Source organism: Phodopus roborovskii, unplaced genomic scaffold, assembly GCF_943737965.1.
Source record: "Phodopus roborovskii unplaced genomic scaffold, PHOROB, whole genome shotgun sequence".
Taxonomy (NCBI): Eukaryota; Metazoa; Chordata; class Mammalia; order Rodentia; family Cricetidae; genus Phodopus; species Phodopus roborovskii.
The window spans coordinates 22,355,506-22,369,417 of NW_026125059.1; the positions used below are offsets into that span (position 1 = coordinate 22,355,506).

The 13,912-nt window shown below is 47.9% G+C and overlaps 1 protein-coding gene across 3 annotated transcripts in view; it reads right to left on the reverse strand.

The window, feature by feature from the left end:
• Positions 1 to 13,249, reverse strand: part of Mmp24 (matrix metallopeptidase 24) — a 40,550-nt gene extending 27,301 nt beyond the window's left edge. The window contains exon 1 of one of the 3 annotated variants that reach the window (XM_051188334.1): positions 13,018 to 13,236. In XM_051188334.1, coding sequence (XP_051044291.1) covers positions 13,018 to 13,182 — 165 coding nt within the window. In that variant the 5' untranslated portion in view covers positions 13,183 to 13,236. Of the gene's footprint in view, positions 1 to 12,755; positions 12,823 to 13,017 lie in introns of those variants that run through there. The other 2 variants (XM_051188337.1, XM_051188344.1) reach the window with 2 other exon arrangements.
• Between the last annotated feature and the right edge of the window lie 663 nt (positions 13,250 to 13,912).

The following is a 13,912-nucleotide window of genomic DNA, read 5'->3' on the forward strand; positions in this document are numbered from 1 at the left end:
CTCCCAAATCCGCTGCTTACCTCATCTCTTCCACCCAAGGGCTCCTCTGCTTTCTCTAGGAAGAAGCCCCTGATCACACTGAAGACACACCCAAACATTCTTTCTTTTAATACTTCCTCCATGCTCTTCCTGATGGCTACAAATTTCATTCTCTTGATACACGGTAGCAAACTTCAAGGCCTACTTCAAATTTACTTTCCTTAAAAAACCCTTGGTAGAGCTAGGTTGCCTTATTATTGCTGAAGTAATTTGTATACACTGCTAAATGTAGTTACTGCAATGCATCACACCTGTTCACTGATTGCATTTGTTTTCTCCAGCCACATTGAGTTCCTGGGGAATAGAGGCTGTCATTTTCTTTAAACCTGTTACAGTATTTAGCACAGTGTCTGATTCAATAGTCACCAGGTTCATGAATGAGTAAATGAATGAACAGTTGGCCTGGGAGGCACTGTCTGAGTACCAAGGAAAGGAATCCATCTTGAGAAGGCTTAATAAGTAATGCACGAAGACATGCAGCATAAATCCTGGTATCTAGTAAAGGTAGAAAACAAAGTATTTGCTGAAATTTATCAGTTATGCTTTGGCTTCCCATCTTTTTGACACCTTGACCCATTAATCAATCATCAGCCATGTCAGAAGTCTAACCTTGACAGCAGTTAACTAACTTTAAGATGTCTGACACCTTCTAAGCGCCAAAAGAGGTGTAAAACCCAGAGGAAAGTGAGAAGAATTGCAGGTACAGCCGACCGAAATAGCTGGGCTGAACCAACGATATGGAGATCATAGACAGAACAGTGTGATTGGTCTGCTGGCCACAGAGTGGGGTTTCAGTCCCTGAGGAGCCAGAGCTGAGTAATGAATGACAGGGAAAGAGGAAACAGAGGATAAGGAGAGAGAGGTAGCCCTAAGAGAAAAGAGAGCGGCAGACAGCAGAGGCGGTGGTGAGATTAGAAGTATCGATGGGGGTGGAAAGAGGAGATCACTGCTGAGGCTAAGGAGTACACTTGGAAAGCCATGATGGCCTTGCGAGGAGGCAGAAGCTGCATCAATTACATCAGATGGTCCCTGGGGCATTCGAGAGCATTATCACATCAACTGGGATGGTCCAGCTGAAGGAGAGACTTGGAAGGATGATCAGGGGCCCGTCTGCTGGCATTGTCAGAAAGGCTAGTGGTTAAATCTATCAAGAAGGAGCAGACAATCAGGTGTCTGGTTTGGAACTCTGGATTGGAATGAGGAAGAGAGAATCAAAGACTGTGATAAAAGAACCTGGGGTGGGGGAAGACAGGGCACTCTGTCAGTGAAGTGCAAGCAGGGAGACTCGAGTTAGAGTCCTAGAACCCAAGTGCAAATTCTGGGTAGGGTGATGCATGCTTCTAATCCCAGTACTGGGAAGGAAGGTCCAGGCGGGTCATCAGGGCTCCATGGCCGGCCAACCAACCTCACCTAATTGGCAGGTACCAGACTAGTAAGAAACTGTCTTAAAAAACAACATAGATAGCTCCTAAGGAACAATACCCTAAATTGGCCTCTGACCTCTGACATACACATACACATCTGCACACACACAAATACACATATACACAGATACACACACTGTCTGGGCAATCAAATCCATAACCTGGGTGCCAATATGAGCCATGTCAACAAAGCATAGACTTCAGTATGAAGAGGGTTTCGGGTGCCGTCTCAAGGGTTTGTCTATGAAGTAAAGGAAACAAAGTGCAACTCCCCAAAGGAAAGCAAGCAAACCAGAGACTGTCCTGCAAGGATACACGAGAGATGTTCAGGCTGGAGGAGAAGGGCTTCCAGGAAAATGAGATGCCATGAAGGAGAGCTGCCCTGTGGGCAGAGTACAGAATGAGAGACTGTAGGACACAGAGCTTGACTCTAGAAGAAACAACTTTTTGGTGGGTGGAGATGATCTAATTTCAATAATATCATAGATGTTATTATCAGAGTGGGACTCTCCCCTTGACATTGTGCTCAGCACTCAGAAGGTAGTAGCCCACAAAGGAGGAATGGTGAGTCCCAATTGCAGACTGAGGTTTAGACAGATTGGTTGATTACCCAGAGTTACAAGACCAGTAAGCAGCAGGATTTAATCTTTCCACATGATCAAGCAGACTTCCCCTTTCCTGGGACTTTCTGCTTCTCACACACGTAAAGTGCTCAGATGCCATGGCTCCTGTGCTGTTAGATTTTGTTAACTTGACAGGAGCTACAGTCAACAGTCATATGGGAAGAAGGGACTTCAATTGAGGAAGTGGCTGCATCATATTCGCCTTAGGGAGGTCTGGGGCTGGGAGTGGGCATTTTCCTGATTAACAGTTGGTGTGGGAGGGCCAGCTCACTGGAGGTGGGTCCACCCCTGAGTAGGTTGTGAGTGGGGTAAGAAAGCAGGCTGAGCAAGCTATGGGGGTGGGGGCAAGTCAGTCAGCAGCATGGCCTAACTCCAGGCTGCTGCCCTAACTTCCCTTCATAACTGATTGTGATCAGTGTGTAAGCAAAACAAACCCTTTCCTCAAGTTGCTTTTAGTCAGTATTTATCACAGCAACAGAAACTCCAACGAAGACAGTTCCTATGCCAGAATACCACACTATCACTTTCCCAGCGTCCTCATATGACCCATGATTCCTTGCTCTTCCTTACTACTCATAGCCAGTGTTTTATAAAAAAAAAAAAAAGCATTGGTCCTACCTCCCAAACATCAAATCAGCTTATTTCTGCCCATTCATTCATTCATTCATTCATTCAATACTTACTTTTTATTTTTTAAAATGTAAATATTTAGGTACATAGGTACATATCTGTGTGTTCCCCAGTGTGTGTTTGTGTGTGTGTGTGCACCCCATATGTGCAGGAGCCCACGAGCCCACAGAGGTCAGAAGGGTTGTCAGACCCTAGAAAACTGGAGTTACGGTGAGCCACCTTGTGGACACTGGAAAGTGAAACTGGGTCCCCTGCAAAATCAGTAAGTGCTCTTAACTGCTGAGCCATCAGTCCAGCCCCAATGATATTTATTGAGCAACTTACTATAGACCAGCTCTGTGTACTAGGGCTATAACAGAACAAAACACTTCAGCTACTTTCTAGTTGTCATCTAGTTGGAGGATCAATAGTAGTAAGTGTGACGAAGAGTAATGCAGGCTGAGGAGACAGGATTCTGGGATGCTATTTTATAGGATGTGGTCAGGGAAGGTCCCACACATTTGACATTAAAGAAGCAAAGGAGTGGGCCATGTGAATACTAATTCAGGAGTACTGCAGGAGGGCTAGGGGAATGGCCCAGGGGCAGGACATGTCCCTAGCATGCTTGAGGCTGTAGATCTTAGCAAGCATCCTCCAGAGAGTTATACAAATTCTCTTTACATCCGTGGGATGGTCAGCGTCCTATCTGAAGATAGTTTCTCTTGGAACCTTCATACCCACCACATACTGGATATTGCTAACTTAGCTCAGGCAAATGACCTAACATCTCTCCGTGTCATGTTCCTCATCTGGTAACAGAGGGCAATGAAAGAATTGTTATGAGGCCTCAGTGTTCCCAAAGCCTGTGAATGTCACGTAGCAAAACAGACTGCTCCATGGGATCAAGGGTCTTCCAACAGGGAGATTACCCTGGGGTGTCAAAGAGGGTACCTTGGGATCACAAGAACCCTTAGAGGAGGAGGCAGAAGAGTCAGTCAGAGATGGGATGAGAGAAGCAGAGGGTGAAACAGGAAATGAAGCAACCCCGGGAAGCTGAGAGGCATAGTGTCTCTCCTGCAGCCTTCAGAAGAATGCAACCATGTCTACACCTTGACTTCAGTCCCATAACACCCACTTGGGACTTGTGATTTCCAGACTTATTTTCATGGTGCTAGGAATGGAATTGAATGCCTTTCATACACTGTACAACTGAGCTATATGATCAGCTTTATAATTATTATTGTAATTATTGAGACAAAGTCTCACTACATAGCTCTGACTCACTTGGAACTTTCTCTGTAGACCAGGTTGCCATCAAACTTACAGAGATCCACCTGCCTCTGCCTCCCAAGTGCTAGGATTAAAAGCGTGTGCCACAATGCCTGGACAACAGCTAGATTATTCTATTGAACTAAATTGGTGGTAGTTTGTGGTAGCAACAGTAAAAAACGAATACATGAACACAAAGCTTTTGGTTTTGACAGTGTCACTGTGTTCTTGTGCCCACACCCTGCAATACAGTGACCACCACCCTCACCCACTTCTGCTGTCCCAATCTCTCTGGTGGCTTCTCCAGGATCATCTTGGTCACTGGGTCTGTTCCCTTGAATTCCTGTCCCACTAAAGCCTTTCTGCTCTAGCCTTGCAACTGAGGGCCCTTGCTGCTGGTCCCTGGGTTAGAACTGCTTTTTAAAAAAATGTCCTACTGAATGTTTAGGTCACATAATTTCACAGGAATGTTTTGCTGAAGAGAAAAATGAGATGCAGGGAGGAGAAATCCCTTATTTAAAAATGCAAAGCAAATGGGGGGGGGCAGAAATGGAGCACAATGTCCTGCCTCCCAGGAAGGGATCTTTCTGGCGTGCCACACCCCCACTCTAGTTTTACTCTCTCTCTCCCTTCATCAGTTCCAGCCAGTCTAAAAAGGGCCCTCAGAATCACCCACAACACCCAGCTGAGCTTCTTGACAAACACCTTAATGGTGCAGTGCTGCCTGTTGGCTGCCATTGGCTCTTGAGTGGGTGATAAGTGCACTAACAGTAATTTGGGAATTCCCGGGAGCGCTACAGTGTCCTTGGCCCACTCCCAAGAGGCCACCACAAACCAGACAATCACCAGGCTTGGGGAGGTGGCACATTTGGGGTTTTGGATCGGCACTGGGATATCCGTTTTCTAATTCTGGGAAGGCCTCTGGCCAAGGCCAGGAGTGTGGCCACTCTCTCATTCACTCTGAGGAGGGAGGAAGCCTGGTCTTCCTTACTCTCTCCTTTGCCTTCCTGGTTCCCTCTGCTTCCTGATGAGTTAAGGAACAAGGGAGAGGAGACAAAGACTAGTGGTTAAAGCTGTTTCTTCAATGGGAAAATGGCCGAGCTAGATAACCTCTAGCTAGTATGTAAGTCTCCATTGGTTGAGCTCAGGTGAGTTGAGTGTGGAGTCCATCCTCTATTTCCTTAATGCCAGTTGCAAAGTCTAAATCCAGACTTCCCCAAAGACCTACCCTCTAGCTCTGATTGATCTATCATGTTGCTCGAACACATCCTGTAGACTAAGCCTTGCTTTCATGAGAGAATACCACATTTGTTTGTATTCTGGCCTTTTTCTGATGAACTACTAGATATCTTTCAAAATGTGCCTTGCATCGAGGATGCAGTCTGTCCCAGGTGTAGTGGACTCGGTCCGTGCTCCTAGTGGCACCATCAGATCCCTCAGGGTCTGTCTCATACTACAGCATCAACAAAGCTTTACATGCCCGTCATCCCCACTGAACTCTTGCTTGTGAGCTCCCAGCCTGGTGTTGGGAGATAGACATGGAAGTATTAAACACTTATTTCAATTTGTAAGTGGAATGAAAGTCCAGGACAAAGTGCCGGGAAAGTGCTAGTCAGAAACATTGGCTGTGATGCCAGGGGTGACCTCCCAAGTTTATAACATCTCAGATGAGACCAGTGAAAGCTAAAAAATGTGATCAATTCAGGAAACTGATTCCATTCAATTTCTAAAAGAGAAGGAGTTTGTAGACTAGAAAAGTAGAAAGTGTGCCAAGGTGGTTGGAGTCCAGCAACCATTGAGAGAATCATGGAATAAAAAGGAAGTGGATGGGCCTCAGAGGGCCTCAGAGGCCAGGAAAAGCAGAGTGGCGGGCGCTGGGCACAAGGGGCTCACCATATTGTTCTTCCTACTTTTGTGTGTGTTTGAAATGTTTCCCTAATAAAAATGAGTAGCAGTTGGGGCTGCAGAGATGGCTCGGTGGTTAAGAGCGCTAGTTACTCTTCCAGAGAACCCAGATTCAATTCCCAGCATCCACATGACTGCTCTGTATCTCTGTATCTCCAGCTCCAAGGAATATAGTGCCCTCTTCTGACTACAGAAGGCACTGCATGCCTATGGTACACAGACATCCATCATGCAGGCAAAAAACCCATACACAAAAAACAAACATAAATCTTTTAAAAAAATTAGTAGCAATTTAGTAATAATGGGTTACCCATTGTCCTTGAAGTCATTTATGCAAGAGGAGGGTGGGAACAAAAAGGTCTTATTGGCGTGCATTAAAAATTTTGTTATTACTAAAGGTTTTAAGCATTCAGAAAGAATTATCTGCCTGCCTCTGCCTCCCAGGTGATGGGATTTAAAGGTGTGTGCCACTCTACACAGCTAGAGCCATATAGATTTTTTTCTGTTATTTTTTTCAAGACAGGGTTTTTTCTGTGTAGCTTTGGAGCCTGTCCTGGAACTTGCTCTGTAGACCAGGCTGGACTTGAACTCACAGAGATCTTCCTGCCTCTGTTTCTCTCCCGAGTGCTGGGATTAAAGGTATGCACCCCCAATGCCGGGCTAGATTTGTTTTTTTAATCATCCTTCTTACTCCTTCATAGAGGGTTAGAAGTGGGCAAGGGGATGCTCAGGTGGGGAGGTTTTAAAGTTAAATAAGTTTAGCCTAAGATAGCTGTGTAGAGAGCCAGCACCAGACTGGCTGGGGTTGGTTACTATTAGGCAGGGAGAGAAGAAGGTGAAAGAACTCTTGTTTTGGGGACACATAAATGTGTGTGGTGCAGGACTGAATTTATAAAGTATTCATTGCCAGTAAATGTTGAATAACAATGTCTGGTTTTCTCTACTTTTTTAGAGCTATATGCATAACCTTTCATAAAATGTTATCTATCTATATACTTATGGGCACACAGATATCCAAGCCACATCCACACCTGCACACACACACACACACACATACACACACACACACACAGACTTTGCTATTGTCATACATATTATTAAAGTATGGATCAAAGATGATTTTTAAAACAAGTTTGTGTTATAAAGCTTATCAGAACTTGAGTGAAATGAATCCTGGAGTAGCTCACAGTACAAGGATAATAAGTACCTGGGATCAAGCTCTAGCACTGCAAAATAAACAAATGAAAAAACAAAACCCTTCAGTAAGGGTGGGGGCAGGGCCAGAGGTCATAGCTTTATCCATATACCATTTCCTACCACAGTCATCCAGGCCTAAGTCCTGCTAAGTAAGCTTGAAAAGCCCAGAGCTACAACCAGTACTCAGGGCAGCTCAGGGGCGAGCGAGCACATCCCGGCCCCTCAGCCTCCTCACAGCCATTTCTCCACTCAGGTGCCTTTAACAAGGCCCCTTAGCCTCGGGGCCAAAGCCAATCTTATAGTCTGCTCACAGCTTCCCTCTCCAGCCTCTTCCACACACTTACTGGAAGCAAACAAGTAACTTGATGCCCCAGATATATCCAGTTATCCAGTGTTTCCTAAGCGGGGGAGCCATGGTTCCCCATTTTCCCTGCCTGGGTTGCTGACCCATCATTCTCCACTCTTCTGCTCTGTCTGAGATTCCTTTCTGTTGCCATTTTCTCCAGAATCATCCTCTGACTGCCCCAAGCTCAGCTGAGCTGTTTCATGCCCTCCCCCCTTAGGGCTTTCCTACACCTGATTTTTTTTTTTTTCTTTTTTGCCTCTAGGAAAAAGCTGAGTGTAATCCCAGAGCTGGGGAGGCTGAGGCAGGGTGATCACTGAAAGTTCAAGGCCAGTAGTCTGGGCTCCATAGCAAAGCCGTTCCTCAAAAAAAAAAAAAAAAAAAAAAAAAAAAACATATGTATGTATATATTTTAATAATATACATATACCATATATAATACATACATTACATACATACATACATATTCTAGTCCACTGCATTCTTCAAGAGAACTGCTCAATACTTAAATACCAAGCACTGTCCAGAGACTATGTCTGAGACACACAGACAAGAGGAAAAGCATTTCTCATGGTAGGTGTCAGACTGTGCTGGGTGGGCACTGAGGGGATAATGGTTTCCTCCTCATTGGAAGTCCACACAATTCCATATTATCTGCAAGGCTAAGCAATTGCTAACACGACTGTCTTGATACAATTAGGGTTCACTTCCAGCAGTATAATTTACTGATTTTCAAACTATCACCTTTCAGAGTCTGGCGTGGGCCATGCTTGAAAGTGGGAAATGGCTGCCCCAGTAATCCACAGTCAGGGCAATTTGTGCATGGGGTGGGGGGAAGCACTGAACGCAAGGACAGAGAATCCAGCTCTGGTCTCCTCCTTATTGTTTATTAGCTGTGGGCGGATCCCTGGAGGAGCTGACAGGAAGCCCTGTCATCTCTCTGAGCCGCTGTTTACTCATCCTTGAAGGGAGCTCCTTCCTTGGCTCCTTCATGAGGCCGTTGCCAGGACCACACATACATGATAAGGTCTGGAAAGTTCGAAGCTCCTCACACACCCTAAGGCTGGTAGAACACTAGGAAAATCCACAGTAACACAAGAAGATGTAGGACGAGTTTAGCTCGTGTCGCCGAGAGAACTTTTAATGGCCTCTTTTTCCCCCAGACAGGAGAGGGATGTACGTGAGGCTACAAAGGTACTGGAAGCTTCCATCGGGGACTTGGGAATTTGTCAGGGCTTCCTAATAGGGCTATCTCAGCCTCAGACCCATTCAGGGCTTTTTACTTCCTGGACTCCAGGTGCAAACCAGAAAGTGCTCTCCATCTGCTCAGAGCACATCACTCAAAACCAGTCTCATGGGCAGGACCCCATTAGAGCCTGAATCTCAGAGTCGTACTCATGCAGCCAAGGCTCACCGACTTACCTCATTTTTATCTGCTCTGATTTTCCTCAAAATCAAATTATAGTTGGAAGGACAGAACAGAAGATGGGGATTCTCCCCAGCTAGCACTAAAAGAAAGGGGTGCTTTAAAATAAACCAAAGGCAAGGAGCCAATTCGACACTTGGTAGCGCCCCTCCCTCACCCCACATACAAAGTACAAAAGAAGCACTCAAGAAAGCAAAAGCAAAAACAGATTGAATCAATTTTTCGCTTGGTAATGAAAGAACAGAGATATGAAATCAAAAGCCAAAGGCAGTAAAGAAAAACACTTTCAATTTAGAAGCCAGGAGGCCAGGGACCAGTTCTGGTCTGAATCATTGGCAATTAAGGTTTGTGTCCTTGGACACCTGATTTAAGACACTTGAAGAAATAGCAGTGAAGAGCTGTGGTGTATTTGGTGATTGCTACAGTGATGGCCACTGCCCTCAGTCCCTCTTCCCTGTAGGTCACCATTATTGGATGACATTCCCTGTAAGGAGGTATGACAGATCTCAAAGGTGAATTGTGATGCTACTGCTTACAACAGAGGAATAGACTCCAGTTCTAGGGAAGGAAGCCCAGGCAATGCATCCTTTAAGTTCTTTGTGTATGTGTGCATGTGAGTATGTGTGTGTGATACCTCTGTGTGTGTGTGTGTTAGAAGTGCATGTGAGTATGTGTGTGTGTATGGTATCTCTCCTCCTGTGTGTGTGTGTGTAAAAGAGAGAGAGAGGTGCATGTGTGTGGTACCTCTCTCTCTGTGTGTGTGTGTGTGTGTGTTAGAAGTGCATGTGAGCATGTGTGTGTGTGTATGGTATCTCTCCTCCTGTGTGTGTGTGTGTGTAAAAGAGAGAGAGAGAGAGAGAGGTGCATGTGTGTGGTACCTCTGTGTGTGTGTGTGTGTGTGTGTTAGAAGTGCATGTGAGCATGTGTGTGTGTCTGTGTGTGTGTTAGATGTGCATGTGAGCGTGTGTGTGGTACCTCTCCTTCTCTGTGTGTGTTAGATGCGCATGTGGAAGGCATAGATCAATCTCAGGTGTTGTTCCTCATGAGCCACCATCTTGTCTTTGTTTTTTGTTTTGTTTTCCTTTGAGGCAGGGTCTCTCACTGGAACCTGAGGCTCACCAACTAGAATTAGGTGAATAGCTATTGAGCCCCCAGGGGCCCAGTTCCCTCCTCCCCAGGCTTCTTACATGGGTACTGGGGGTTGAATTCTGGGCTCAGGCTACACAGCAAGCACTTTACCAGCTGACCATATCTCTATTCCCTAAAAACAGTTTTTTGGAAGGGACCTTGAAACCTTTGTGTCCATGGGTGCCTATTTCAGGGAGTATAACCCTTGGACATAAGAACACAATGCTTAATGGTAAATATTTAAGGTTAAGGATTGTGTCAAATTTTGGTCAGGAAGAAACTTCCTTTCCAAACAATGTGCGAATGTTTTCAAAAATTAAATGACACCCTGGCTGAGGAGTGCCACTAAATGTTCCCCTGAGAGGAATAAATGATGCTGGGGTAAGGGAGGGGTTTCCTAGAGAGGCAGGTATGAGCCGGAACCTTAAGGAAAGATCTCTGACGAAACGGGTGGAGGTACAACACGGGGCCATGTCCAGGGAACCCTGGCAGCCTGTCTTAGGGGTGTGCTTATCTGGAGTCAGGATGCATTATCTACGGACAGTGGGAAAGGAGGCTTACTAATGGAGAGGTGGGGACGGGTCAGACTCCAGGGGCCTCAAGACAGACAGAAGAGTGGGCAATATTATCTGTGGGCTAAAAAGCAATGATATTTCTATAACGTTTCAGTCATGTCACCCAGGAGTGTTCAGTGAAGGGGTAATTAGGTGCAAATAATCTCAATAATTTCTAAAAGTTTTGGACAGATATTTTAAATGGACTGGAATGGCCATGTCTTCATCAAGGCCCAGGAATGCACTTAGGGATAAGAAAGACCAGATGGAAACAGCCAGTCACTTCTCTGAATGGAAGACGAGAAGGAGTGCAAAGAGCCCCAAGAGACCATACGGGGACCTGTCTGACTTAATTTTTTATAAGTGATCCAGAAAAAGTAGAGCAAAGAGAAAATTCCAGGACTGCAGCACATATTAAACCCTTTCGGGCAGGGAAGTGCTACACCGAGGGGGGGGCATCAATGTGGAGAAATATACGTCAATCAGTCCGATGGACATAATCCACAGCAAGGTGTTATGTTCCGGGCTATCAGTTTTAGCCTGTGAAAGGGACCAGGGTGCTCTTGTGGGTATTCCCCAAAGCTGTGGTCTGATATGCGTAGATCAGGGTATCTAACAAAAGGATGCAACAGGACAGGACCAGAAAAATCAAAGAAGAAATTATCCTTTATCTTGAAGAGAATACCACATCTGGAGACAGTGGTCAGGTTGAAAAAATGAGCTCCTCCTGTTATCCACAGAGAACAACAAAAATAACCTGGGATAAATGTGATGGGGGGGGGGGGAGAATGTGTGTGTGTGTGTGTGTGTGTGTGTGTGTGTGTGGCCGTCTTGATGGAAGAAGCTTAAGTTGAAAACGGAGAAGGGTTTGAGAGTGGAATAATGAATGGATGCCTGTAAGGTTGGTAAGGATAAGCACTGAGCAAATGTAACCTTCCCTTCAAACCCTGACAAACTGTCTTCTCTTAATTCGAAAAATACCACAGGCATAAAAGGTCTCCAACCTGAGCTCATTCAGCTTCATCTCTCAGATGATGAGAGCCACAGCAAAAAGATGGATTAAAGCCACAAACCTCCAGGGGCCAAGGTTAGATGAGAGCCCACATACCCTATCTCCAGGGTAGGGCCCTTCCTACTGGCCCTGCACACATTCGGGCAGTCCGGAAGAATCCTACTTCTGCTACCGTGGAAACCCATGAATCACATCACTTTGATGTGTGATAGAGCCAAAGCCACAAACAAACTAGAGAAAGTTTTCACACAAAGTCAGGTAACAATTATAAACCCTTAGGAGGCCAACTATTGGTTGAGACAAAGGATTCTTTCACACATTCTAATTTTCTTTCAACATATCTTCTTTGGAGAGCTAAAAAAATTCTAGGGATTTTCTCCTAGAAAACCATACACTTTCACATGTAAATACAAATTAGCAGAAAATTTCAGAGAATTTATGATCCCTTGAGTCTCTTGCCCAGTTAAAAAAAAAACTGCTGTTCTGGCAGATTCTTCTAAACAGAATTCCTGCTTAGCAAACACTCCTCTCAGAATAATTCAGGCAATCACTAATTTCCTCCAGCAACATTGACACTATTTCCACATTATTTATTAGAATTTCAGGCTTCTAGTTTGTGAGAGAGCAGAGAAATTAGTACAACTGCCCCTGACACCGTGTGATATAATGCCCTGGTTTAAACATGAAGAGACTAGAGTCAACTCACTAGCTCTATGACCTTGGGCAAATTACTTAAGCTCTCAGGGTCTCTTTCCTCGTCTGTAAAATGGGGACAGGTGCTCCAGATACCTCACAAAATACATACTGGGATTAAATGAGCTAATTCCTATCAAATGTAGCGCCAAGCCTGGCCCACAGTGCACGACTATTATTATGCATGTATCCATGCAGGCATTATGCATGCATCCATCCAATCCCCTCTTGGAGCTCCGACTTCACATGCCAGTGATGAGCAGCTCACCGCCTCCCGGGCTGGCTGAGCACCTCCGATTGTTACAAACTTCCTGCATTGGGCCGAAATGCGCCTTCTTGCTACCCCCCACCCCCTACTGTCGGTTGGCCTCGGTCCTGCCCGGTGAGGCCAAGCCGATCTAGTCTATCCCGACGGCCCTTCAGCCATCAAGACAGCGAGCGATCCGATCGGTCCTCGCCCTCCTCCCTCCCCCTTCTCCAGCTCCAACATCCTCGGCTTCTTCTCCAGCCCACAACACACTGGCTGCGCTTACTATTTACTCTGAGGCGTCGTACGGTTTCCCTCACACACAGCCTTGCAGGCCACACGCCCCGCCGCCGCCGCCGCGGCCATCCCGACCCTCCGCTCCGCCCCCGCCCGCCGCCCCTGTCCGCGGTGCTGAACGGAGCCCGGCCCGCGGGCCCCGCCCGGTCCTAGCGCTGACCTGGAGCCAGCACCCCCTCCCGAGAGAGGCCCGGCCGGTGCCGCCCCCCACCCGACCCCGGCCCAGACCCCGGCCCCGCACGCCTGCCCACCTGCCCGGCGAAGGGCGCGTCCGCCCCGGCCGGCTTCCCGGCCCCCGCCGCCGCCGCGAGGCAGCAGAGCGCGGGCAGCAGCGGCAGCAGCCGCCCCGGGGCCCGCCAGGCGCTCGAGCGCGCGGCCAGGCCCGGCACAGCGCGGCCTCCCCGGCTCCTCGGCATCCCGGCGGCGGGGGCCCAGCCGCCCGGCTGCGATGGCGGCGGCGGCGGCGGCGGCGGCTCCGGCCGGGTCCTCCCGCTGCAGCCGCTGCGGAGCCGCCGAGTCACGGCGCCGCGGACGCGCGCCCGGCCCGCCTGCCTGCCTTCGCCGCCGCCGCCTCGGCCGCCGCGCGCCCCCGCCTCCGCGCGCCCCGCCCCGGCGAGGGGCGGCCGGGGGCGCGGGGGCAGCGCCCGAGCCGGACCTGCGGGCGGCGGCGGCAGCGGGGCTGCGGGAGGCGCTAGCTCCAGGCGCCGGGTGCAAAGAGGGCAACCCCGAGGGAGGGCAAAGAGACCAGATAAATAAAGCTGGCCCTGGGGTGGCCCTGACCGGCCTGGGGTCTGCAGCCCTAGGCTAGCACTGGAGGAGAAAGGCTGAGGGTGACACTGGAGAAGGGGCTGGGGAGACAATCTGGGTCGAAGAGAATGAGCTCAAGGAGAAGGGGGTCTCAGGGGCTTCCCTCGAGGGGTGGTGCTAAGAAGCAAAAGGAACAGACCTGGGCAGTGCTTGGGGTTGGGAGGGGAAGCTGGGGAGCTCTCTCTCCTTTACCCCTAATTGTTCCACATTAATGGGACACACAGTGGTCTGGGCTACTGGGGCTACAAAAGCAAAAAAGGTGTCGCACCTAATAAGAAAATATAAGCACTGAGAAAAACAGGGCGCTGCCTACCTAATATCAGAAAAGAGTCCGGGGAT